At 38.7% G+C, this 24,372-nt stretch overlaps 1 protein-coding gene across 12 annotated transcripts in view; it reads right to left on the bottom strand.

Annotated features, from left to right (window-relative positions):
- Window positions 1–24,372, bottom strand: part of PIKFYVE (phosphoinositide kinase, FYVE-type zinc finger containing) — a 76,878-nt gene that overhangs the window by 34,498 nt on the left and 18,008 nt on the right. For 10 of the 12 annotated variants that reach the window (XM_070458550.1, XM_070458549.1, XM_070458551.1 and 7 more), the window contains 10 exons: window positions 20,232–20,370; window positions 18,783–18,940; window positions 16,461–16,572; window positions 15,782–15,929; window positions 15,066–15,233; window positions 9,961–10,020; window positions 8,215–8,344; window positions 7,449–7,629; window positions 6,692–6,766; window positions 3,684–3,791 (listed from right to left, as the gene is read on the bottom strand). In XM_070458550.1, coding sequence (XP_070314651.1) covers window positions 3,684–3,791; window positions 6,692–6,766; window positions 7,449–7,629; window positions 8,215–8,344; window positions 9,961–10,020; window positions 15,066–15,233; window positions 15,782–15,929; window positions 16,461–16,572; window positions 18,783–18,940; window positions 20,232–20,370 — 1,279 coding nt within the window. Of the gene's footprint in view, window positions 1–190; window positions 1,466–3,683; window positions 3,792–6,691; window positions 6,767–7,448; window positions 7,630–8,214; window positions 8,345–9,960; window positions 10,021–15,065; window positions 15,234–15,781; window positions 15,930–16,460; window positions 16,573–18,782; window positions 18,941–20,231; window positions 20,371–24,372 lie in introns of those variants that run through there. The other 2 variants (XM_070458559.1, XM_070458556.1) reach the window with 2 other exon arrangements.

Below are 24,372 nucleotides of genomic sequence, written 5' to 3'. Positions count from 1 at the left end.
GGGCTACTCTCCAGCTGTAGAGCTTGGGGCTTCACATCGTGGTGGTTTGTCTTGTTGCACAGCAACAGGCTCTAGGGCACACGGGCTCGAGCACGCGGGCTCAGCAGCTGTGGCACACGGGCTCCGGGGCGCGGGCTCAGCAGTTGTGGCACACGGGCTCCGGGGCGGGGGCTCAGCAGTTGTGGCACACGGGCTCCGGGGCGGGGGCTCAGCAGTTGTGGCCGACGAGCAGAGCTGCTCTGCAGCACGTGTGACCTCCCAGACCCGCACTGGCAGGCGGGTTCTCAACCACTGGACCACGGAAGTCCCAACAAAATGAAATTTTTTTCCCTGAAATATGTTAATTTCCTACTCTGCTTATAAAATTGCAATTTAATGACATTTTAGATTATTTTATTTGTGCAGCTTCAATAAAGAAGAACTAAAATAAATTCCCTTTTTTAAGTTTCTGGCCTCCAATACAGGGAAAGCAAATACATTTCCTCACAGTTCCAGCTCCAGTCAACTACTACTACATGAAGCACCCTGCTAAAATTGGGGCTTGGATCAGGCTCAGCAACGAACAAGTGCCAGGAGGCAGGCCAGGAAGACAGAATGGAGCAGCAGTAGACCAACAGACCTCTGGGGCAGACCTTGTGAAGACAGTATGATGCCCAGCCTGATTTTATCCTTGCCCTTTTTTCCTCATTATCCTTTTTTTAACTAGCTACCTTTCAGCTTCCTCTTTGGTCATGCCACAACAAGTTCCCCCACTCCAAGCAAAGAGCTGGGGGCGGGGACAGAGGGGTCAAATCAACTGACATTTTCTGTCAATTCAAACTAAAAACCTGAATAGGTCAGGACTTAAAGATATAATAAACTATGTTCTGAAGCACTGATGAACAAGATGCTTTGTTGCTGTTATTCAGTTGCTCAATCGTGTCCAACTTTTTGAGACCCCATGAACTGCAGCACACCAGGCTTCCCTTTCCTTCCCCATCTCCCAAAGTTTGCTCAAATTCATGTCCACTGAGTCGGTGATGTCATCCAACCATCTCATCTTCTGTCGTCCCCTTCTCCTCCCACCTTCAATCTTTCCCAGCATCAGGGTCTCCCATCAGTCAGTTCTTGGCATCAGGTAGCCGAAGTATTGTAGCTTCAGCTTCAGCATCACTCCTTCCAATGAATACTCAGGATTGATTTCCTTGAGGATTGACTGGTTTGATTTCCTTGCTGTCCAAGAGACTCTTAAGAGTCTTCTCCAACACCACAGTTGAAAACCATTCGTTTTTCAGTGCTCAGCCTTCTTTATGATCCAACTTTCACATCAGTATATGACTACTGGGAAAACCACAGCTTTGAGTATATGGACCTTTGTCAGCAGTGATGTCTCTGCTTTTTAATTTGCTGTCTAGGTCTGTCATGGCTTCACTTTCAAGAAGCAAGCGTCTTAATTTCATGGCTGTAGTCACCGTCTGCAGTGATTCTGGAGTGAAAATAAAGTCAGTTTGTCACTGTTTCCATTGTTTCCCCATCTATTTGCCATAAGGTGACGGGACTGGATACCATGATCCTAGCTTCTTGAATGTTGAGTTTTAAGCCAGCTTTTTCACTCTCCTCTTTCACTTTCATCAAGAAGCTCTTTAGTTCCTCTTTGCTTTCTGCCCTAAGAGTGGTGCCATCTGCCTATCTGAGGTTATTGATTTCTCCCCGCAACCTTGATTGCAGCTTGTGCTTCATCCAGCCTGGCATTAAACATCATCTCCTATCTTAAAGCATCTTTTCAGATTATGGATTTACTCAGACATCCGACTGTGCGGTAGTTTGAACATTCTTTGGCACTGCCCTTCTTTGGGACTGGAATGAAAATTGACCTTCTCCAGTCCTGTGGCCACTGCTGAGTTATCCAAATTTGTTGGCATATTGAGTGCAGCACTTTAACAGCATCATCTTAATATAATTATACAAGTTACAATTAACAAGTTATATTAATTAAATCATGTTTATTAATATACATTTGCCCAGAGCATATGTGTCCAACATGAAGACTTCAGTCTGTTACCCTGGTCATAAAAGGGGAGTTACAATGGATAAATATAAGGACAACTTTTTGGTAACTAAATACAATTTTACACATTTTAACATCTCTGCAATCAGGATGCATCTTGCAAACCATGTGGTTGTGATCTAAGTATGTAAGTCTTCCACTGACACCAGTGAAATCACGAAAACTCCCAGCATCAAAGTAGCTCAGTTTTCCACAAACCATAACTGTGTTTCTTCTGATTCCTTATTTCAGTTCTCACTGAAAAGTCACAGTAAATCAGAGCTAGAAGGAATGGCATAAATCTGGTTGAAACGAATCATTTTTACTGATACCTAGCTGAATTCCAAAAAGGAAACAGTCCCAGTTAACAGAGTTCATTAAGCAACAGAGCATGGTGCCTTTTACCACAATTAAGTTTTTCTGTGTCTATGAACTGAGAACAAAAGTTTCCCTGGTGGCTCAGTGGTAAAGAATCTGCCTGCCAACGCAAGAGACACGAGTTCGATCCCGGGTCCGGGAAGATCCCACATGCCTTGGAGCAACTAAGCCTGTGCGCCACAACTACTGAGGCTGTGCTATAGAGTTCAAGAGCTGCAATTACTAAGGCTACACAACCTAGAGTCTGTGCTCCACAACAAGAGAAGCTGCCACAATGAGAAGCCTGTGCACCATACCTAGAGAGTAGCCCCCACTCACCATAACTACAGAAAAGTCCATGCAGCAACCAAGACCCAGCACAGCCAGATAAATAATTTTTTTTTTAAGTGACTGCTCCTATCACTTGCAAAAATGTGCTCATGAATTTCCAAGTAATGCTTTTCCTAAACGTTTCTGGAACCGAATATAAAGTGTTTCTGCTATAATAGGAAAAACACATTTCTGAAAACCTCCCATTTTGAACAACTGCAAATTAATTAATAGCATTTATGGGAGAAAAGAAGTTGGGGCAGATAACGTATAAAACTTCTTATCAAGAGCACTAATAAGAATAATAAGTGGTACCTTGACAGAGAACTTGGACAGCCCAGCCAAGCAGCTCAGCCTAGCTGGAGGCAGCCTCAAGGGAAATTTTAAATGTACAAAATCAAGCGCAACAGTACAACTGGAAACGGAGCTCCGCACAATGAGTGCCCAAAAGCCACCTAGGACCAGGGGCTGCGTCTCCCTGGGGAGCGAGCTCTTCCATCGGGAGCGCACTTCTAATCTCTTGAAATGGAGCTAAAGGGCTGTGTAGGAACTGAGCCAAGGCTGTTCTTCCTTCCAGCTGAGGGCTATAATCCTACTGAAGCTATTCTGGGCCTCATCACTTAAGAGAAACCACACAGAAATGGACACAATTTCCATCTGACATCACTCCCTTTTACTAACTATGTGGGAAGAGAAAACAGGATTTGGATTTTCACCTTTTCTTCAACTATTCCCAAAAAGTCACATGTTGCCACTAACACTTTGCAACTAAAAATAGTGACAAAGGCTTTAGTAAGCTTCTAAAGAAGTATGATACATAACAAAGTCTTCTATAATACATTTTTTAATGAAACAAGAGCAATGAAGTTTGCCTATCAAATTTAACCAGCTGGAAGAAAGTATAAGAGTTGGCAAGTATCTTAGTATACAAACATTCCTCCAGATTACGGTTTCAGTAAGGAGTTCTTACCTGAAGCACAATAGGATCAATGCAAGTAAATTTGGTTTCTTCTCTGTAGAGATATTCAATGGAACACTTCAACAGAAGAATTTTGGGGTTTTTAATAGAAGAATTCATCTAAAATATAAATGAACAGTTTGCTAAAACTTTGAAAGTTTGCAATTTATAGACCTCCTTTAATCACAACTCTAAGTTCATACTGGTCATAATTCCCCTTAAATAGATTATCTCATTCTATTCAGATTAAAATACTCTCATTTATTTTGTGCTATTATTTTTTTTCAAAGCAAATAATTAAAGCCGTGCAAAATTCTTTAAAAACTGGCTTCTTTTTCACTAATGCTATTTTACCTAATTTTCTATACTCTTAACTATCTTTTTTTAAATCTCTAATGTTTTTAAAAAAAGATATCACACCCTGGGTAGGAGGGAGAGGGACTTAAAAGATAGGCTACTTGATAAACTCCTAGAGATCAGCAATTCTGAAAGCAGAATTTAACTTTTCTACGATTCAAGAAAAGTAGAGGAGGGAGAGAGGAATTAAAACACCTGCTGAACATATTTTTGATGGAATAAACATCCAAGCAGCCGTAAATTCGCAAGCAAAACTGGGAAACAAGAAGCTACAACAGAAAATCTTAAAGCACATCCAGAAGTAGAGACTCAAACAATATACACTCACCACACAACTAAAGCCACGGGCAGAGGAGCCTGCATCCTACAACAGAAGTTTCCATCTAACCAAACTTATTAGGTTCAAACTAGTAAATGCTCCTGAAAACAGGGATTCATCAGCTGGGAAACTACATTCAGGGCTTTTTTAGTAACTACAAATTACAGACTATCTCTAAACATGGTCATTGGGGCAAGATAGTCATTCATGCATGTGACTACCACACCCACATAACAGTTTTTAATTCTGGAGATGAGCTCAACACACCTACCTCTGAATTCAACAGACATCATTTAATCTGATTTAAAGTACTACTTTGATGGGTAAAGTGCTGTTTTAATAAGACTCTATGTAGAAATATGGACTTTGGATCATTGCTATGAAATAATATCAAATTCAAACATAATTTTATTTATCTATGGTCATTAATACTTTTCAGCAAGTTTAATACCTTATAAAAAATTATTATTCTTCTCAGCTTAGAAAAGAGTGAAAACAGATTGCAGTTTATCCATCCAGTTACTCAAGCTTGAAATCTGCCTGAGCTCTCACTGTAACCAAACCAATAGTACCAGAGATGAGGCCGGGTGTCTCTATTTTTAACACGTTCTCTTAGTGACTCTGAAGCACAGCAAGGTTTGAGAACAGTTACAGATTATCGGTTTCTCTAAAAGTGAGAACCAATAAACAAATAAACAACACTGGAAACACCCAGAGTGACTCCACTAAAAAGTAGTCCCACCCAAATGCAAATTGCTGCAGCCACTATGGAAAACAGTAGAGAGTTTCCTTAAAAAAATAAAAACAGAGCTATCATATCATCCTGCAATCGTACTCCTGGGCAGACATCCAGAGAGAAACTCCAGTTTGAAAAAATACATGCATCCCAGTGCTCACAGAAGCACTATTTACAATAGCCAAGACACAGAAGCCATCTAAATGTCCATCCACAGATGAATGGATAAAGATGTATGAAATACACACACACAGCCGTAAAAAAGAATGAAATCATGACATTTACAGCAGTAAGGATGGACCTAGAGATTATCATACTAAGTAAGTCAAAGACAAGTATCATATGATATCACTTATATGTGGGATCTAAAATATGATAAAAATGAACTTATTTAAAACAGAAACAGATTCACAGACATAGAAAACAAACTTATGGTTACCACAGGGGAAAGTGCAGGGTGGGGGGCAGGGATAAATTAGGAGTTTGGAAATGGCAGCCACTGTGCATAAAACATATAAACAACAAGATCCTACAGTACTGCACAGGAAACTATATTCAACATCCTATAATAAACTTAATGGAAAATACAAAAAAGAATATATATATATATATGCATATACGTATAACTGAATCACTTTGCTGTACACCAGAGACACAATACTATTAATTAACTATACTTCATTAAAATAAAATTTCTTTTAATTGGGCTTCCCTGGTAGCTCAGATGGTAAAGTGTCTGCTTACAATGCGGGAGACCTGGATTCGATTCCTGGGTTGGAAAGATCCCCTGGAGAAGGAAATAACCTACTCCGGTATTCATGCCTGAAAAATCCCATGGACTGAGGAGCCTGGTGCACTACAGTTCATGGGGTCGCAAAGAGTCGGACACGACTGAGCGACTTCACCTCACTTCACTTCTTTTATTTAAAAAGAAGTCCCACCCTTCCTCTACCCACCCCCCATTCTCACTTCCCTAAAACTACTAAATGAGAATTTCTAAGGTGTGGGCTTAGGAGTCTACATGTTTAACAAGGTCCTGATACACAGTACACTTTGCTAACCAGCAGCCTTCAGAACAAAGTGAAAGACAAAGCCCTCATCTACTTCCTCCAGCCTCATTTCCTGCCAGTTCCTATCCAATACCTTAGGGTCTCAGACTTTCCTTAGTACAAGGGGTTATTTACCCTTCTCTCTATGCTGGTGCTAGAAAGAGGCCTCACAGCTGAAGGTACAGAGAAAGATACAGAATTCCAGTCATAATTCTGTGTTCAGCCCTATGAGGAAGAACAGAGTTTTAAAATGTTAGGCCTCTGGAAGAATTCTGGTCTGTTAGGAAATCTTTTATCCCTGAGATGTGGCAGGGTCAAGGGACACCAGTGTCCCTTCAGCCTGCTGACAGGGAAGCCTCCTTCTGTCTGATGAGTTCTCACTGTCCAAGGCCCTGTCATCATCAGCTCTGGGAGACTCTCCTTGAACCCCCAAATTTCACTGCTAGTCACTCCTTCCTGTCCAATCTCCTTTTCCTCCATGGTGAGGGCACCCTCAGCTTGCTGGCTTGGCACACAGTCATAGTTTGCTGAACTTCAATGTTGAACTGAATCACGTTACCTTTTTATGTGCAATATTCTTGGTGCAAACAAATCCATTGACAACCACAGAATCAAACTTCTTTCCACCTGGGATCTAATGAAACAATTAAGAAAACAATACAATCTGATATACATGTTTAGAATGCAGTCAAATGAATTCTATAAGTATTTATTTCCATTTTTTATTTTCACTATTATGTAACCAAATAAGAACAAAAAGTTCTAGGATGCATTTCTTCCTTTCAACCAATAATTAATGGCAACTTCCTACAATCATCAACTCTCTAACATACTATCTGGTACTCTAAAATATCCATTTGACCAAACAAATAAATGCCAGATGTCAATTAAAACCACTATTAAGTTCAACACCAGAGGCAAAAAATATAGGCAAAAGTCCACTATTCTCTAAATAAAACAACTACCCACTGCTTTTCCTCAGAAGAGTAACAGCCACCTGTGAAAAGAGGCCTTCTTGTAGCTGACACATCAAGAAGAGGAAGTAGGAAAGTTTGGGTTCCCAGGGGAAGTAGGAAAGTTTGGGTTTCCAGCTCATGGCAAGCCCAGCTTACCCCCACCCCCACCCACCTCCCACTTCCTAAGAGTGGCTCTTATGACCTTCACGTGCACTGCTACCAAACAGGACAGAAAAACGTCCCTCTCCTCACGGAGCATCCTTCCTGGTAGCGACCCTTTCAGATTACCATTAAGAGACAAATTACTATCGGGCCCATCTCATGAACGCCGAACACGAGGAAAACGTCGGCAGAGCTCACTTTTTTGAGGTGGACAAACTGGCGGATATCCATGTCATCATCCCGGTTCTTGACGTCAGGTCGGACTGTCTGAACAACCTGGCAGACCAGCGATACGATGATGTCCCTCCAGGACGTGGACAGTGACTCACTGTGGAGCAACTGTTGCAGCAGCGCCATCATGTGGTTATGATTAGCTGAACTAGAAAAGTGTTACAGGAAGGACATTTGCACAGTTAACACCGCCAGAGACAATAGCTCTGAAGATGCAACACGGTCTGCAAAGAAATCAGCACATGACTTAATGGCTTACAGGTAAGATCTTCTTGGTCATTTTATTCTTTCAGCATATCTGCGCCTTAATGTTTTTGCATATAAAGAAAATCTGAATATCTTCAATTAAGATAACCCATTTAAGGGAGGCTCAAGAGGGAAGAGATATATGCATACTTGTAGCTGATTCATGATGTTGTACAGCAGAAACACAACACCGTAAAGCAATTATCCTCCAATTAAAAAACTGAAAAATAAATAAAACAAAAAATCTATGGGTTTGATAAAAAAAATGCCCCATTTAATTCAATTAAATTTTAACACATAAATAACAATGGGGATAGACAGGCACAACTAGGACTCTCTGCTTTATTAGAAGTTTCACCAGAATAGGCTTTATTTCCTAAGTAATGTTAGCATTTTTTACTTTATAAGGAAGAACCATACAAATACCTATCAAGTCACTTAAGATTAGAAACATAGAGAATTAAAATGAATAAGCTCACTGCCTTACAGCAGCCTCTCCATAGCTTGTTTCTCTCCATTCTCCTCCCTCAGCAGCTCCAGGTTGTTATGATGCCAGCCCAAAGGTGTGAAGGGCAGTTCTTTGGATTTTTCCTCAACTCGACGGTTAAATAAGGATTCTAAGTGTAAAATAAGAAATTATATTCATTGTCAAGTTTTATACCATCTACTCAGAGATTTAGAAATCACCAACTTATCTTTTTAAATTTTTTAAGTTAGCCAACTCGAATTATTGATCTAAAAAAGGCAAGGACATGTTTAAATTCATAGATTAAAAAAATTAAGTCTGAGTTAGATCAACATTCTCAACAGCCAAAATCAGAGACACAAGTGTAAAGAGTAAATTTACATAAGCAACCAGGGCTCTCAAGAAAGTAACTATAAATACGGCTTTTGAAAAGCAAATGAACTGAGATTTGTTTACAGTCTTTTTATTTATTTGGGGATATTAAAACAGAGAGGTGGTTAATTTTCCCTATAAAATCACAAACTGAACACTGCATTCAACAGAAATCAGAATGCAAGGAGAACTTGTGACAGTGTGGGTGCTGAGAAAAGCTCAGCTTTGATTCGTCCGAACCAGGATATGACAGTCTAGAAAGTCTACTCATACAATCCTGTCAGTGTTTCTTTTTCAGTACTAGAACAAAAAAGGCTTTCTTCTTAATTGGCAAAACTTTACAAGTCAGACCAAAAAATTAACTGTGAAGAAATCAAAACACAGTAAACAGTAATTTATGTAAATGATCAGAACCCCAAAAATAAAATAAAACAGGTAATACTAAATACTTTGCAAAAAAGATGCTCACTGAATAACTTTTGAAACTGTGACTGAATAAAGGGAAAGAAAAGAGGTAGAAAATGCTTGTAAAAATTCTCTAGTCTTTCCCCTCTTAAAGCAAACTGAACAAATGACAAAAAACCTTCAACTAAAGAGTCCAGCAGGCTCCAGAGTAAAGCCAGTGTCCACGACAAGTGAGGTACAAGAACAGCACATTTCAATTGTGTAAACTCTTGGTCTATAAACATCTGGTTGAACCAGATGCTTGAAGGCGAATCTAGAAACACTTACGTTGTGACACTATCTGTCAGCAGCTGCCCTTGTTCCAGCTCGCCCTACCTGCTCTCTTTTATGTGGAACCCTCCCATTATCTGAGGCCTAGGCTGTAGCGTGTTATGGACCAAATAAGTGTGCCTTCACTCCATAGCAAGCTAAGTAGGGATGGGGACAGGAAAGGTTTGTATTCTTCTGCACTTCCTTTCATCCCCAAGGAAATGATAAACAGGATTAGTTCTTATTTCCTTCAGTCCACTTGTTGTCCAAATCCAGAGAGCAAGCAGCATCCTCAATTAGATGAGATCTGCCTGTGGCTTTTTGATAAGCTTGACAATCACTTGATGATATGTCTATCAATACTTAATACTATATTCGTGATACAGAAAGGCATATTCGTGATATAGAAAAGCCTTTAAGTGAATAAAATTCAAAATCTAGTTAAAGACTTTTAAACAATTATTTTTCAGATCAGAGACCTCTCAAACTAAGTCCAAGTTTATATTTTTGGTTCTCAGCAGTCTCAAGGCTACTACACATCTTGAAAAACCGTGTTCCTATGGTACTAAAATAATAGAATGCATTGTCGGTACTCACTCGGCGCCAGTCAGTATCCTGGGCCCACAGTATATCTCCATGAACAAGAGACACCATCCCACGTATAGCTTTTGGTAAAATTACCTTTGATGAAGGCGTCGCTTATTGATAGCTGTTGTCCTCCATTGTCAGAAATCAAATACTCTGCATGCCAGGGAGAGAATAGAGAGAGGAGGAAGGAAAGGAGAGGCCTATGACTATAACAGGCGAGCGTAATTATACAGAAAACACACCCACACACAAAGTATTACTCACACTAAACCCATTGCAGCCAAGTCACGGAAACTTTAGGCTAAAATGTCGGTTTATAACTTGTTCTGCACACTTCATACTAGACTTGATAGACTTAATAACTCAACAGAGCCATGAGACAGCAATGACAGATAATCTTTTTAACAGATCATTTTTCCCTTATCAAATCTGAACTGCTTTATGAAAACTGAGGTCTGTCATGGATTTGCCTGACAAGCCTAAAAAGTTACACTCTTTTTCTCATCCACAGCCATATTATGTAACAAATAATGAGTTCAGATAGAGAGCATACTGCATAAAAAAAATATAAGGTGGGGTTTTTTGAATTTCAAAATATAAGCTATAAAACAAATTAATACAAAAATGATAATGGAAGGGAATTAAGACATAACTCATCAGGATTGTATTAGTTTTTGAGTTTTAATGTTTCAAAAATTCTAACCAAACATTTCCAAATAGTTGCCAAAAGATAACTTCTGAACACACTCTGAATTCAAAACTTTTAGAATATTAAATATTACAAGTGAAACTTATTCTTTACTTTCACATGAACTTTCCTCTAGATCTGTGACCAAGCACAGCTCAAATGAGGTTCTTTCTACCATGCAAATTTAACCACAATGCATTTTAAGTCCTTTAAGGTAAAGGTGATCCACAAAATTCTTTACAAGTAGATCTCATTTATAAACAAAAGGGCTTCAAAAGTCAATGTGTTTATAATCCAATACACTAATCCTTCAAAACAAAAAAGCAGAGAAAAAAAAATTTAGCAAGCTCAAGTGTACCATGCCAAATACAATATAATCAAGTATGTGGATCAGTGAAAACAGATATGATACTTTATTTCTACACCTCCCTCACAGAAATTAAAAATGCCAATGCCTGTTTATACAGTGGCTTTAGAAGCTTTACTCTTCAGTCTAAAGGATATATATGTACATATGTCTATATCTATATAAAATTTCAGAAGCAATGGATTTTCCCCATTTTATTATGAAAAAACTTTAAACATACAGAAAACCCTATATATCCTCCACCAAGACTGAACAATTGTTAATGACTCGCCATATCTGATTTCTCTGTGTGCTTTCTTCCCAGACAATTTGAAGTTACACGTATCATGACATTTTACCACTAGTACTTCAGCATGCATCTCTTAAAAAATAAGAGCATTCTTCTCTAGATCCATAATATTTACACACTTAAGAAAACTGACAATTTCTTAATATCATCATATTAGTCCATATTCAAGTTTATCTGTTACCAAAATACTTTAATAAATTTTTTTTCCCCTCCAACCTGGATCCATTAAAGTTCATACATTACATTCTCTTCATTTTCTCTTAATCTAAAGTAGACCTTCTACCTTTTTCTTTCTCCTGATACTGAATTTTGAAAGAATTCAGGCCAAATGTCACATTCTGGATTTGATGGATTGTTTCCTCACGGTGCTGTTTAACTTGCTCTTATACCCCCATGTTTCCCTATAAATGTGGAGTTAGGTCTAGGAGTTTGAGGAAGTCATGCTTTTCATTTTCTTTTCTAGGTACTACTTGCTAACTTTCCAAGGATAGTTCAGAATCCTGCTTTCAACACATAATAAAACATATTCTAACTGCATAACCCTCCGTAACAAACAGTGAGAAATTAATCAAACCAGAACATCACACTGACTCAGTTTTACAAGTTTCTGAAAATGAGTTAGCTTATGTAATACAAAAAACATGAGCATCGTCTTAAGCATAGATACTTCAACAAATTTTAAAAATTCATATTTCCTCAGTGTTAAAAGCTAGAGAACGATCCCTAAGAAAATATTTAACAATTTTAGTAACCATTAATTTTAATGGAAAGAAAAGAATCACCCATTCTCATTTGTATTTAAGAGAAATGAAAACCAGATGCAGGGGAAATCTACTATTCTTTCATTTTCTGAACTAGACCATTCTGATGACTTTATTTTCTGGTAACCAGTGTTCCTCTCAATTACAGTGCAGAAAAAAATAATTTATTATGTCTCAACTTCACAAAATAGAAAAAAAATAATAATTCTTGTTATTATGCTAAAAGCTAACGAGAGAGAAGTGTAAAAGCCAGAGACACTTACTAAGGGGTAAAAGTCCTCAAATCACAGGCTCTCTGCAGTCAGTCTACTGAGAAAGAAGGTAGTTTTTCTGGTGTGTGTGTGTGCACATACATGGGCTGCCCCGGTGGCTCAGACAGTAAAGAATCCTCCTGCAACGCAGGAGACCTGGGGTTCCATCTGGAATATTACTCAGCCATGAAAAAAGAATGAAATCTTGCTATTTGTGAAAACATAGGTTGACCTAGAGAGCATTATGCTAGGTGTAATAAGTCAGAGAAATACAAATAGTGTATGATTTCCCTTATATGTGGAGTCTAAAAACAAAACAAATGAATAAACAGAACAGAAACAGAGTTATAGATACAGAGACCAAACAAGTGGTTGCCAGAGAGGAGGAGAGTGGAAGAAGGAAAGAAAGAGGTGAGGGAGATGAAAGGGTACAAACTTTCAGTTGCAAAACTAAGTCATGGGTATGAAATGTATCATATGGGGAATATATTCAATAACTGTATAATATCTTCATATGGTGACATATTGTACTGAACTGGCAATCATTTCAAAATGTATAGAAAGATGGAATCACTGTTGATCAATTATACTTCAAAAACAAACTCAGAAAAAGAGATAAGATTGGTGGTTACTAGAGGAAGGGCGTGGGGGAAGGGGAACTGGATGAAGGCAAGAGAAACTTTGAAGGAGGTTCAAACTTTCAATACCAGGGACGTAATGTATAACACAATAAATATAATCAACACAGCTGTATATATATATGAAAATTTTTAAGAGTAAATTCTAAGAGTTCTCATCATAAAGAAAAAAATTTTTTCTATGTCTTTAATTTTGTATCTATGTGAGATGATGGATGTTCACTGAACTTATACTGTGATGAAAATGTGAAGCGCTCAGTCGTGTCCGACTCTTTGCGACCCCATGGACTGTAACCTACAAGGGTCCTCTGTCCATGGGATTTTCCAGGCAAGGGTACTGGAGTGGGTTGCCGTTTCCTTCTCCAGGGGATCTTCCCGAGCCAGGGATCGAACCCAAGTTGCCCCACACTGCAGGCAGACGCTTTACCATTTAAGCCATACTGTACACCTTAAAATTACATACTGCTTTTTGTCAATTATATCTCAATAAAACTAGAAGGGGGGGGGGGGAATAACAACAGCAACAACCAGGCACTCTCTATCTCCTCATTATCTTGGATTTCACTTCTTAGCAGTGAGTGTTTTCTTATCTTGACAAAAGTGAGAAAAAAAAAAAAGCTTCAGTTAATACTATATCAACTTCCCCAAATAACTGACCTAACTTTTCTTTCTTTGCATCACAATTTTAAAAATCTTTTCCAAGATATCCTTGACATTTCCTGCAGTCTTCAGTACAATCTGGACTTCTGCTAACCTGCCACTTTTTTTAAAGCACTGACCCCTCTTTCAGACTGATCCTCATATGAAGGCTAACTCTCATAATTTTTGTAGAAAAAAAAAAAAATGTTTTTAAAGGTTGAGGTCAGAAAATTGCCAGAGGAGTTGTGACAGTTTTTCCCACTGTCGGTGCTTCCCCTTTCATTTTCCTTAGAAATACAATTTGAGGGTGCACTGTCAAAACATCATTCTTCCTCTATGTCATTCTTCTCCTAACATTATAAAGTTGGGTTTCCTAAAGCAAATGCTTGACTGGGCTCAGCAGCTCACTTTTTGCTATTATGAATTTCATGATGTCAGGTCACTTTCTTCATGATTTCAAAAGCTCCTTAACTTTCCAAGAAATGAAATCATCAACAAGTCAAAAATGTATTTCATAACTCTACTTTCAGCACAATGAAATTGCCAACAACTACGTCCAGAGAACAGATACCTCTACAGATCATGCCAGCTCTGAATCACATCTGTCATTCATATGACAGAAATCCAAACGCTCCACATGACCACCACCCACAGTTAATTCTCACCCAAGTGCCCACCCAGTCTGTTCACTGTCCTTTCATACTCACCCAATGTTCACCACCATTTTTCCAATTTCTGCCTTGAGGATTCTGACAAAGATGTGTATCATACTCATGTTCAGTGCTAGTCAGGGCTCTCCTTTTCTTAAACTTAAACTGGCTTTTAATTATATCCAACAAAGTAAGCCTCATCACCCATTTTTTTAAAAAAAGCATTTCTTTTCTGCATACTGCTATGTTCAATTTTAGTAATGGCTTAACCTTATTTTTCCTTTTATACCAAATGTCCTTTGAATTATGATTTTTGAGTCAGTAGACTAAAACCTCAAATAGGACAGCTAAAAGAATGATTTTTTTGTTTTTGTATTAGAGAAGAAATCTTGTTTTACAAATACAGCATTTTACACAACAAGCATTTTAAATAATAAAGATGCTTTGGAATGTGTGAATGTTTTTCACCAATCTAATTCAAGCACCTGGAAAGGTTTAGTGAAACACTATGCTACCGGGTAACAGCATAAGCAAAGAGGCTTTAAAATATTAAATGAAAAGAGAGAAATGAATAGAGCAGAACATCCATGTTATAATGCAAAGAAATGCCACCTTGGAAGTTGCACATTATGCTAAGGGAAAAGTAGTCAGATGCTGTTCCCTTTAATGACTACAAGCCTTAAGCTGGGTATGGTGGTACTAAGGGAGGAAACAAGAAATGAAAGGAACTGGAACCAACCAAAAAGAAAAAAACACGTGGAGAAGAGGTGTGGGAAAAATGAGAAAGGGTGGACCAAAACCCACAGCAAATCCCCTCAGCCACGGGGACAGAGGCAGCAAGAAGGACAGGCCGGATGCGGTCCACGGCCCAGCTCTCAGCCTGTGTGCGGATTTCGGGTGGAGACCCCCTCCTACCTTTCTGGTCAGCAGGGTGAGGGGGCACATGTGGGTACTTGGAGGGCTTCTTGATATGGAAGTTGACGTTGTCCAGCTCCACGTTCAGGCTGATGGAAGCAGCTGAGTCACTGTCCACTGTGGACTGGAAACTGCTGACTGATGTGCGCTTGCTAGGACTGGCAGAATCTTTTAGTGTTGGGGAGGGGAAAGAAATATAGGGAGAGGAGGGGAGTAAAAATGGGTTTCATCAAGGTATTGGAGGAAAGGAGAAAAATGTTTTTTTTTAATATACAAGCCCAATGTGCAATACCAAAATGGATACAGTATTTTCATGTAGTGATACTTCTGTGTAGACTTAATAAAATTTGAACCAGTTAAATATAAAATGAATTTTTTAAATAAAGAAATATATTGGAGGTTCTGCAGAGAGAAGGCCTGATATCATAGCAAAGAGGTGAGAAAGTTGTCTACTGCAATATTATTAGCTCGGAGTTATTTTTAAGCTGCTGCAAACTAAAGACTACAGCGAAATCTGAAAACACCAGTGGTTTAACAAATTGGTTTCTTAAGAAAATACTGTATCTAGGACAATGATTGCTATCAGGCGTTCTTTACGTTTAGCTGAAGCCATAAAACTTAATAGTAGGATTGTTTCAACTAAATAAACAAAACACCCTATCATACATATACGTTAATGATTCATAAAAACTAAAACGTCAGAAAGTGAAACTCACTAGTCAAATTATCGTCACCTTCTTCAGCTATCTGCTCAGTGTCACTGTCATCAAACTTGATGTCTTTAAACCAGGACGGCTCAGAGTGTCCTTCCACGGAGTTCACCGAGTCACTGTCCGGAGAAGGGGTCTCGGAAAATTCTGTACTCTGAAAGGGTCAAGACAGGATCCAAGCAATTGACCCACAGTGGCAACAATATTGAGGCTGTCACACTACAAATAAATTCTAGCCTAATATTTGTATAAGGCTAACCACTGAATACATTAAATAAGCAAATCAGTAGAAACTTAAGTTGCATGCCAGCGTCATAACTGGCAATTCCACTCTTACAACTATAATATTCATGAATCAGCAGGCTAAAAGGCAGCATATTATGACCAAACATATGAAACAGATTTTATAGTGTTTCATTTCTTTTATTCCTGAGAGTGAAGGCTTAGAACTTATCACAACCCTGTGCCAATGCTAGGACACAACTTGGAAAACTGTTAGATTTTCAGACATACCACCACCAGTCTTTGGGATCATCCATCTTTTCTACCCAATGATTTTCCAACTGTAGTTCACAAAGGTGTTACCAGATTACTATTTTATCAAATTAACAAAAAACAAAAAGCTTATTTCGTTACTTGGTAACGAAGCTCTCTGGACTCTCATTGGCCGCACCACTGAACATACCTGCAGCGGTCTGTACAGAGCGTACTCATCCCGAAAGAGCTGGTCGTGATGACTGACACAGTCCAGCCAACGTCCATCCACCATCGCCTGTCCAATTGCTATAGCCTGTGCCCTGAATCAAGACCAGAGAAAATGAAAACTCTTAAGAGAATAATTTTACAAGATGAGACACAAACTGAATTTACTTTCTATGCTAATCAGAGTTGGAACTTCAAACAGTCCTTGGATAGGTGAGGGATGAAACAAGAGAGATTTGAAGCTTAATTAAAAGATTTTCTCAGTACCACAGTAAAGAAGAACCTACAGAGAAGGCAGTCCCAACAAGACCTAATTTCAATTACACAAACATCAACAAGTGCTCAAGGCAAGCATCACTAGTTCAGTTCAGTCACTCAGTCGTGTCCGACTCTTTGCGACCCCATGGACTGCAGCACGTCAGGCCTCCCTGTCCATCACCAACTCCCAGAGATTACTCAAACTTGTGTCCATAAACTCGGTGATGCCATACAACCATCTCATCCTCTGTTGTCCCCTTCTCCTCCCGCCTTCAATCTTTCCCAGCATCAAGGTCTTTTCCAATGAGTCAGTTCTTCCCATCAGGTGGCCAAAGTATTGGAGTTTCAGCTTCAACATCAATCCTTCCAATGAATATTCAGGACTGATTCCCTTTAGGATGGACTGGTTGGATGTCCTTGCTGTCCAAGGGACTCTCATAGAGTCTTCTCCAACACCACAGTTCAAAACCATCAATTCTTCAGTGCTCAGCTTTCTTTATAATTCAACTGTCACATCCACTGATCTTAGCTTCTTGAATGTTGAGTTTTAAGCCTGCTTTTTCACTCTCCTCTTACACCTTCTTCAAGAGGCTCTTTAGTTCCTCTCTGCTTTCTGCCATAAGGGTGGTGCCATCTGCATATCTGAGGTTACTGATATTTCTCCCAGCAATCTTGATTCTAGCTTGTGCTTCATCCAGCCTGGCCATTTCTCACAATGTACCCTGCATATAAGTTAAATACGGTGACAATATACAGCCTTGACATACTCCTTTCCTGATTTGGAACCAGTCTGTTGTTCCATGTCCAGTTCTAACTGTGGCTTCTTGACCTGCATACAGATTTCTCAGACGGCAGGTCAGGTGGTCTGGTATTCCCATCTCTAAGAATTTTCCACAGTTTGTTGTGACCTAAACAGTCAAAAGCTTTGGTGTAGTTCAATAAAGCAGAAGTAGATGTTTTTCTGGAACTCTCTTGCTTTTTCGATGATCCAGCGGGTGTTGGCAATTTGATCTCTGGTTTCTCTGCCTTTTCTAAATCCAGCTTGAACATCTGAAAGCTCATGGTTCATGTACTGTTGAAGCCTGGCTTGGAGAATTTTGAGCATTACTTTGCTAGCATGTGAGGGGAGTGCAATTGTGCAAGCATACCCCTGTACTTAGTAGAGGAGGATAAAAAAGACTGTTGAGAACAGTATGGCTCCTGTCCTCGAGGAGCTTATAGTCTTTGAGGAGAGGACAATACCAAATATTATAGATGTAGGTATAAAATGTATACATATACACACAAACATATATATATACATGAAATAGACACTAACACATTGGATTTATATGGCATTTCACAATTTATCAGACAATTTAGTCCATATTATTTCATTTCATTTTCACAGCTTCTTCACAGGATCATATTTTCGTATTTTTCTCACTGGAGCTGAGAGGTCAAGTCTCAAAGAGACTGAATAACTTCACAGAGGGCATAAAGTTAAAAAAAGATGCAACACGAACTGGAAGCCAGGGCTTCACCATTTACAGCTGCTCCTTCTCTTCCACATGCTTGTTTCTTCCTACGGGAGGAGGAGTAGCTACTCTAAACAAGCAGAAAAGCCAAACCACACACCACCCTCAAAGGCAACAGGACCTGTCTGGTGCTTTCACAAGAATGATCTGTGAGGCCGGCTAGCACACTCTAGGTGTGGCTAATGGACCCAGTTCTGAAGACAGGTTGAAAGTCCGCATTAGGGAGCAGAAACAGGAGAACCACTGTGGCCTTAGGTTCTAGCTATATTCCCCAATCCTGCTTAACTGTAGAGCTCTGAGTTTGGGGGACTACTGCACATTTCTCCTTTTAATAAATAAGGTAAACTGTGACCCCCATCGGGCGCCTTGCATCTACTGATTACAACTCAGAAGGGAGGAGGGTTGAGTAACTAACACCCCAAACACCACATGCAGAAATCAAACAGCATCCTACTCAGAAAGAACGCTGTTCCCGTTATGATGGCATGTCATTAAAGATCAATTCATAAGCTGTTCTTGAGACCCACTACCTTGTAGCAATGTGTCCATTCCGGATTAGCCAGTTGACTAACTCCTTGCCGACAATGCAGTTGGGGTGTGTTCTCAGCCAGTAGCGGTGGTCCTGGAACTCCATCCCGCTGCTGTGATGGCAGATCTTCTTCCAGAGGTCTTTTAACTGAACGCTGTCCTGAAATCACGTCATGAACAAGCAGTTACTCCTGAGAAAGAGACTACACACTTTTCAGATTTCCTCCTGTGATTTTTAGACTCATGAAAGGAAACTCGATTCAGATTTCTTTGTCAGACCTGACTTACATGATTTAATAGAAATGACACATGCATGGAGAACAGTTTGTATTCAGCTCATCTAATTCCAAACAACTTTTTCTCCTGGGGAAAAACTATCCCAAGTAATTTTTTTTTTTTTTTCAGTGAATGGCACATATTATCAGTCTCCCGATTATCTGAGCACAAAATTTCACATCCTTCTTTGGAGACAGAACAAATAAGAAAGGAACAATCACATTACTCTAAAGTAACTGTTTCTGCAGCTTTCACTTCACCAGATTCTCACCTATACCCAACTTTCACCAGGGAATTACTCCCTGTTCAAGAACACTTCAACACTGCTCAGCATCTACAGGTTCTAATCTAAAACTTACAAAGACTGAATTCACCACCTTCCACCAAGTAGCCCCAAATAACTTCCCATTCTCATTGCCCACAGAATCAAACTTAACATCCCTCCAAACCTCTCCCAAATAATAAACTCTAATTCGGTCCATGGAAAATGCCAGGCTTATTCTCACCTCTATACCTTTCCCCACACTTTAAATAAGATTTTCTTCCTTCACTGCCCACCCAAAACTATTCGATCCTTCAAGGTCCAGTGCAAGCCTTTCAGTTTAAAGCCTTTCCTGACTTCTCCACTACTAGTGCGCTTCCTATTTTTTAACTACTAAAGTATTACTTCTTTTACTAGTAGGGACCTGCTCATTGACCTCATTTTTACTTTCTGAATGATAAACCTGAGGAGTGAAACCATATCTTCTATTTCTTTGAGTCACTCTTATGATTGAACACAGTAGTTTACAGAGATAAATTCAATAAACAATTGATTACTACCTACTTGAACATATAATATTAGATGTCTAAAAAGTATTCCACGTGTATGAGAAACATATCCCAAAGTTTAAGCAGCAATCTGGGATGTAACTCAAAGTCAAGCTCTAGAATTATGGAAGCACCTGAATTCTGATCTTTATAGTGGTCAAGAAAATATTAATGCAGGGTATGAGCATGGGCTGCTTGACCAGTTTCAGGTGAGCCTAATAAAAACTTAAGCAAATTAGTTCCTCTATTTAATTAATATGCTAACTGGCTATTTCAATTTCATTTGCCTTTAAAAAAAAAATCAATGAGATGAAACATTCTTCATGCTCAAAACTTGCAATGGGTCAAAGATACTGGACCGGTACCAGAAGAATTTTGCGTTCATCCTCAGTGGTCTCTGCCCGAACATACGTTCGGTTAGCCTGGGGACTGACAGACGTCTCGTATGATGGTACCATTGGAGACCCAGATCGATCCAGTGACAGATTAGTAATGCTGGCTGATCTGGAAATTGAAAACAGAAAGTGAAAACACAGTTGTAAATTCTTCATCAACAGAGAGAATTACTGTGAAAGTTCATTTTTAAATAAATGCTTATTTGCCAATGTTAGGGGCACTTTTAAAAGTAGTTGTGATGGTTGTGTTGACACTATTACTGGGAAGCTGGAAGAAGAGTATCCAGGAATTCTCTGCACTATTATTTCCAACTTCTAAGTTAGTCTGTAATTATTTCAAGTTATGTTTAAAAGGAAGTCATTATGAGAGGATTATAGGAAAAAATTATATTTGTAGTACATATAGCAGTAATATCCCAAACAAAATAGGTACAAACTCTTCTAAAAATGATGAAAATTAGGGTGTTTTCTTTCTGAACTGATGAATATAAAGCATCAGTCCAAACGCAGCTCTCTCTGCATTCCTACACATACCACAAGTAATACTGTAATTTGTCCCATCTTTTAAAACACTATCTTGACTTTGCATTCCTCTGCTGCATTCCCGCTTCAGTACAACGAAACTCATCTCCAACTCTTCTTTCACTCTCTCTAGAATCCTGAACAACCCACTGAACTGCCTATACCAATATTTATTGTTCACAGTCAAGTTTTCACTCCTCATTTGACAGAGCAGCAGGATAACTCCCTCTTCTTTGAAATACTTTCTTCTCCTGGCTACTAGGACAACCTACTCTCCTGGCTTCCTCTGACCTTATCACTCACCTCTCCTTCCCAGGCTCCTTTTCTGGTTCCTCTTCATTTCCCCAATCCTGGTCCTTGGTCCTTACTTCCTCACTTTCCACACTTACTCTCTCGATGTTCTCACACAGGTTCATAGTTTTAAATATGATTCACATGATAACACCACCCAAGTTTATATCTCAGACTTGAATCCCTGTCCTGAACTCTAGATTTATACATCCAACTCTCTGATATCTCAGTTGGATGTCTAGAGGTATCTCAAATTCAACATGTCTAAAACTAAACTGTTCCTCCTTGTCTTCCCCATATCAATAAATGGCAACTCTGTCATTTCAACTGCTTAGGCAGGAATAAAGCAAGAATGTCCTCTCTTGACATTTATTTTCAAAATCATACTGGGAACATAAGCTAATGAAATAAGAAAAGGTAATAAAGGAATACAGAATGGGAAAAAAGAATTAAAACTGTCTTTCTTCATAGATGACATGACCATCTATGTAAAAATCTGAAAAGATCAACCAAAAAACTCCCTAAATTATAACAAGATTGCAAGATGCAAGATTAATATATGAAAGTCACTCACTTTCCTATACCAGCAATGAACAAATGAAATTAAAAATTAAAACACATTACCATTTACATCAGCATTCCCCAAAACGAAATACTCAAGTATAAATCTAAATACGTACAAGATCTGAATGAAGAAAACTACAAAACTTTGATGAAATATATCAAGGAACTAAGTATATGTCATTGTTCATGGATAAGAAAACTCAATATTGTCATGATATTAGTACTTTTCAATCTGATCTATGGATTCAATACAACCTCAGTCAAAATGCTAGCAAGCTGTTCTGTAGATAATGAAAAACTGATTCTAAGGTTTATGTGTTGAGGTAAAAGGCCCTTAGCTAGTGTAATATGGAAGGAACAAACAGAAGAGTGATACATACAACTTAAAGACTCACCATAAAGCCACAGTAACTAAGAAAATGTGGTATTAGCGAAAGAACAGACAAATACCATCAGTGGAACAAAATACAGAGCCCAGAAACAGGTCCACAAAACAGTCACTAATCTCTGATGAAGGAGCAAAGGCAGTTTAATGGAGCAAAGATAGTCTTTTCAAGAAATGGTGGTAGAACAACTGGACATCCACATGCAAAAAAATATTAACCTAGACACAGACCTTTTTAGACCTAGACTGTTCTAAAAAATTAACTCAAAATGAATCAGATCTAAATGCAAAATTAACTCCTGGAAAATAACATAGGAGAAAATCTAGATGGCCTTGGGTACTGAGATGACTTTTTCTTTTTTTTTTTGAGATGACTTTTTAAATACAACACCAAAGCATCATCCATGAAAAATTGATAGGCTGACTTCATTAAAATTAAAAATGATGAGCACAAATATGTCTTCTATGCTCTGCAAAAGACAACATCAAGAATTAGAAGACAAGCCACAGACTTGGAAAAAACATGTGCAAAGAATTTCTTTGACAAAGGGCAGTTATCCAGAACATACAAAGAACTCTAAAGACTCAACAATAAGAAAACAACTCAGTTAAAAAGCAGGGCAAAGACCTAGACAGACACCCCACCAAAGAAGGTATACAGACAGCAAGGATGGGAGCATATGAAAACATGTTCAGCATCACATGTCATAAGGGAATCGCACATTAAAACAATGAGTCAGCATTATACACCTATCAGAATGGTCGAAATCCAGAATACAGATGACACCAGATACTGGCAAGGATAGGGAACAACACAACTCCCATTCATGGTTGGTACAGCTACTGTCGAAAGCAGTTTCTTACAAAACTAAACATACTCTTAACTGTAGGATCCAGTAATCACACTCCTTAGTATTTATCCAAATGAATGAAAAATATATCTACATGAAAACTTGCATATACATGTTTATAGAAACCTTACTCATTGTTGCCAAAACATGGAAGCAACCAAGATGTCCTTCAGTAGGTGAGTGGATAAATAAACTGTTGTAGTTCCAGACAATGGACTATTCTCCAATGCTAAAAAGAAATGAGCTATCAAGCCAAAAAAAACCCATGGAAGAAACTAAAATGCATATTGCCAAGTGAAAGAAATCAATCTGAAAAGGCTATATACTGTATGATTCCAACTATGTAACATTCTGGAAAAGGCAAAGCTATGAAGACAGTAAGAAGATGTGTGGTTGCCATGGGTTGGGGGGAGTAAGGAATCAATAAGTAAAGCACAGAGGATTTTTTATAACACTGAAACTATTCTGATCTCTACTTCAGTGGTGAATATAAGTCGTTACATATTTGTCCAAACCCCCAGAACATACAACACCCAGAACAAACTATAGACTTGAGTAAAAATGATGTGTCACTGTAGGTTCATCAACTGTAACAACATACCACTGTAGTGTGGGATGTTCATTTATAATGCAGGACATTGTGGGGAGAAGCTATATGGGAACTCTCTGCACTCTCCAATCAATTCTGCTGTGAACCTACACTGCTCTACAACATGAAGTTTATAAGCTTTTTTAAAAGTAAAAGATGATGATGTCTGCAACTTACTCTCAAACAGTCCAGAAAAAAAAAAATGGGCAAAATGTAAACTAGTGAATCTTAATGAAGAATGTATGAAAACTTATTCCACTCTATTTCTTGCAACTCTTTTGCAAGTATAAAATTTTCTCAAAATAAATAAAAAATGAAGCTCTATAACAGCTTCCCATTCACTGATTAATGCCAAACTCCTTACAATGAACAGTAACAGGTTCCACTGCTGCTACACAGGACTCCCAGTTACTCCCTGCCAGGCATCTCTCCCCTCGGAAGCCAGCTGCTCCCGGCCTGCTTGGTAAACTGCCCTGTAAAATGTCCGCATGGGTTACTCTCCCACATCCTCAAGTCTTTGCTCAGACATCACCCTCTCTGTGAGGTCCTCACTGAGCATGCTATTCAAAATTTCAACCTCCTCCCCTACTCCTTAGGCTTTTGTGAGCTTTAAACTTCTGTCTGATTCACTGCTGTACAACAAATACCTAGTTTGCAGGCACTTATCAATTACTTGCTGAAAATAAACCATGGTGAGTCAGATGCCTATTCCTTCAGGTTTAAAACAACTTGCTCACCAATTAACTTCGTAATAATTGAAAGTGTGTTTTCAGGGAGAGATGTGGATGTTAGTACAATTCTAGCAGGTTGAAAAGGAAATGAGCAGTGACAGAACAATTATAAGCCAACTATTTCAAGGAATTTGGCTAAGAAAATATATTGAGAATACAGAAAACTATAGGCAAAACA

This window comes from Odocoileus virginianus, chromosome 30 (genome assembly GCF_023699985.2).
Source record: "Odocoileus virginianus isolate 20LAN1187 ecotype Illinois chromosome 30, Ovbor_1.2, whole genome shotgun sequence".
Classification (NCBI taxonomy): domain Eukaryota; kingdom Metazoa; phylum Chordata; class Mammalia; order Artiodactyla; family Cervidae; genus Odocoileus; species Odocoileus virginianus.
The sequence above is the reverse complement of the archived record's forward strand: the minus strand, read 5'-3'. Positions and strand labels throughout refer to the sequence as shown.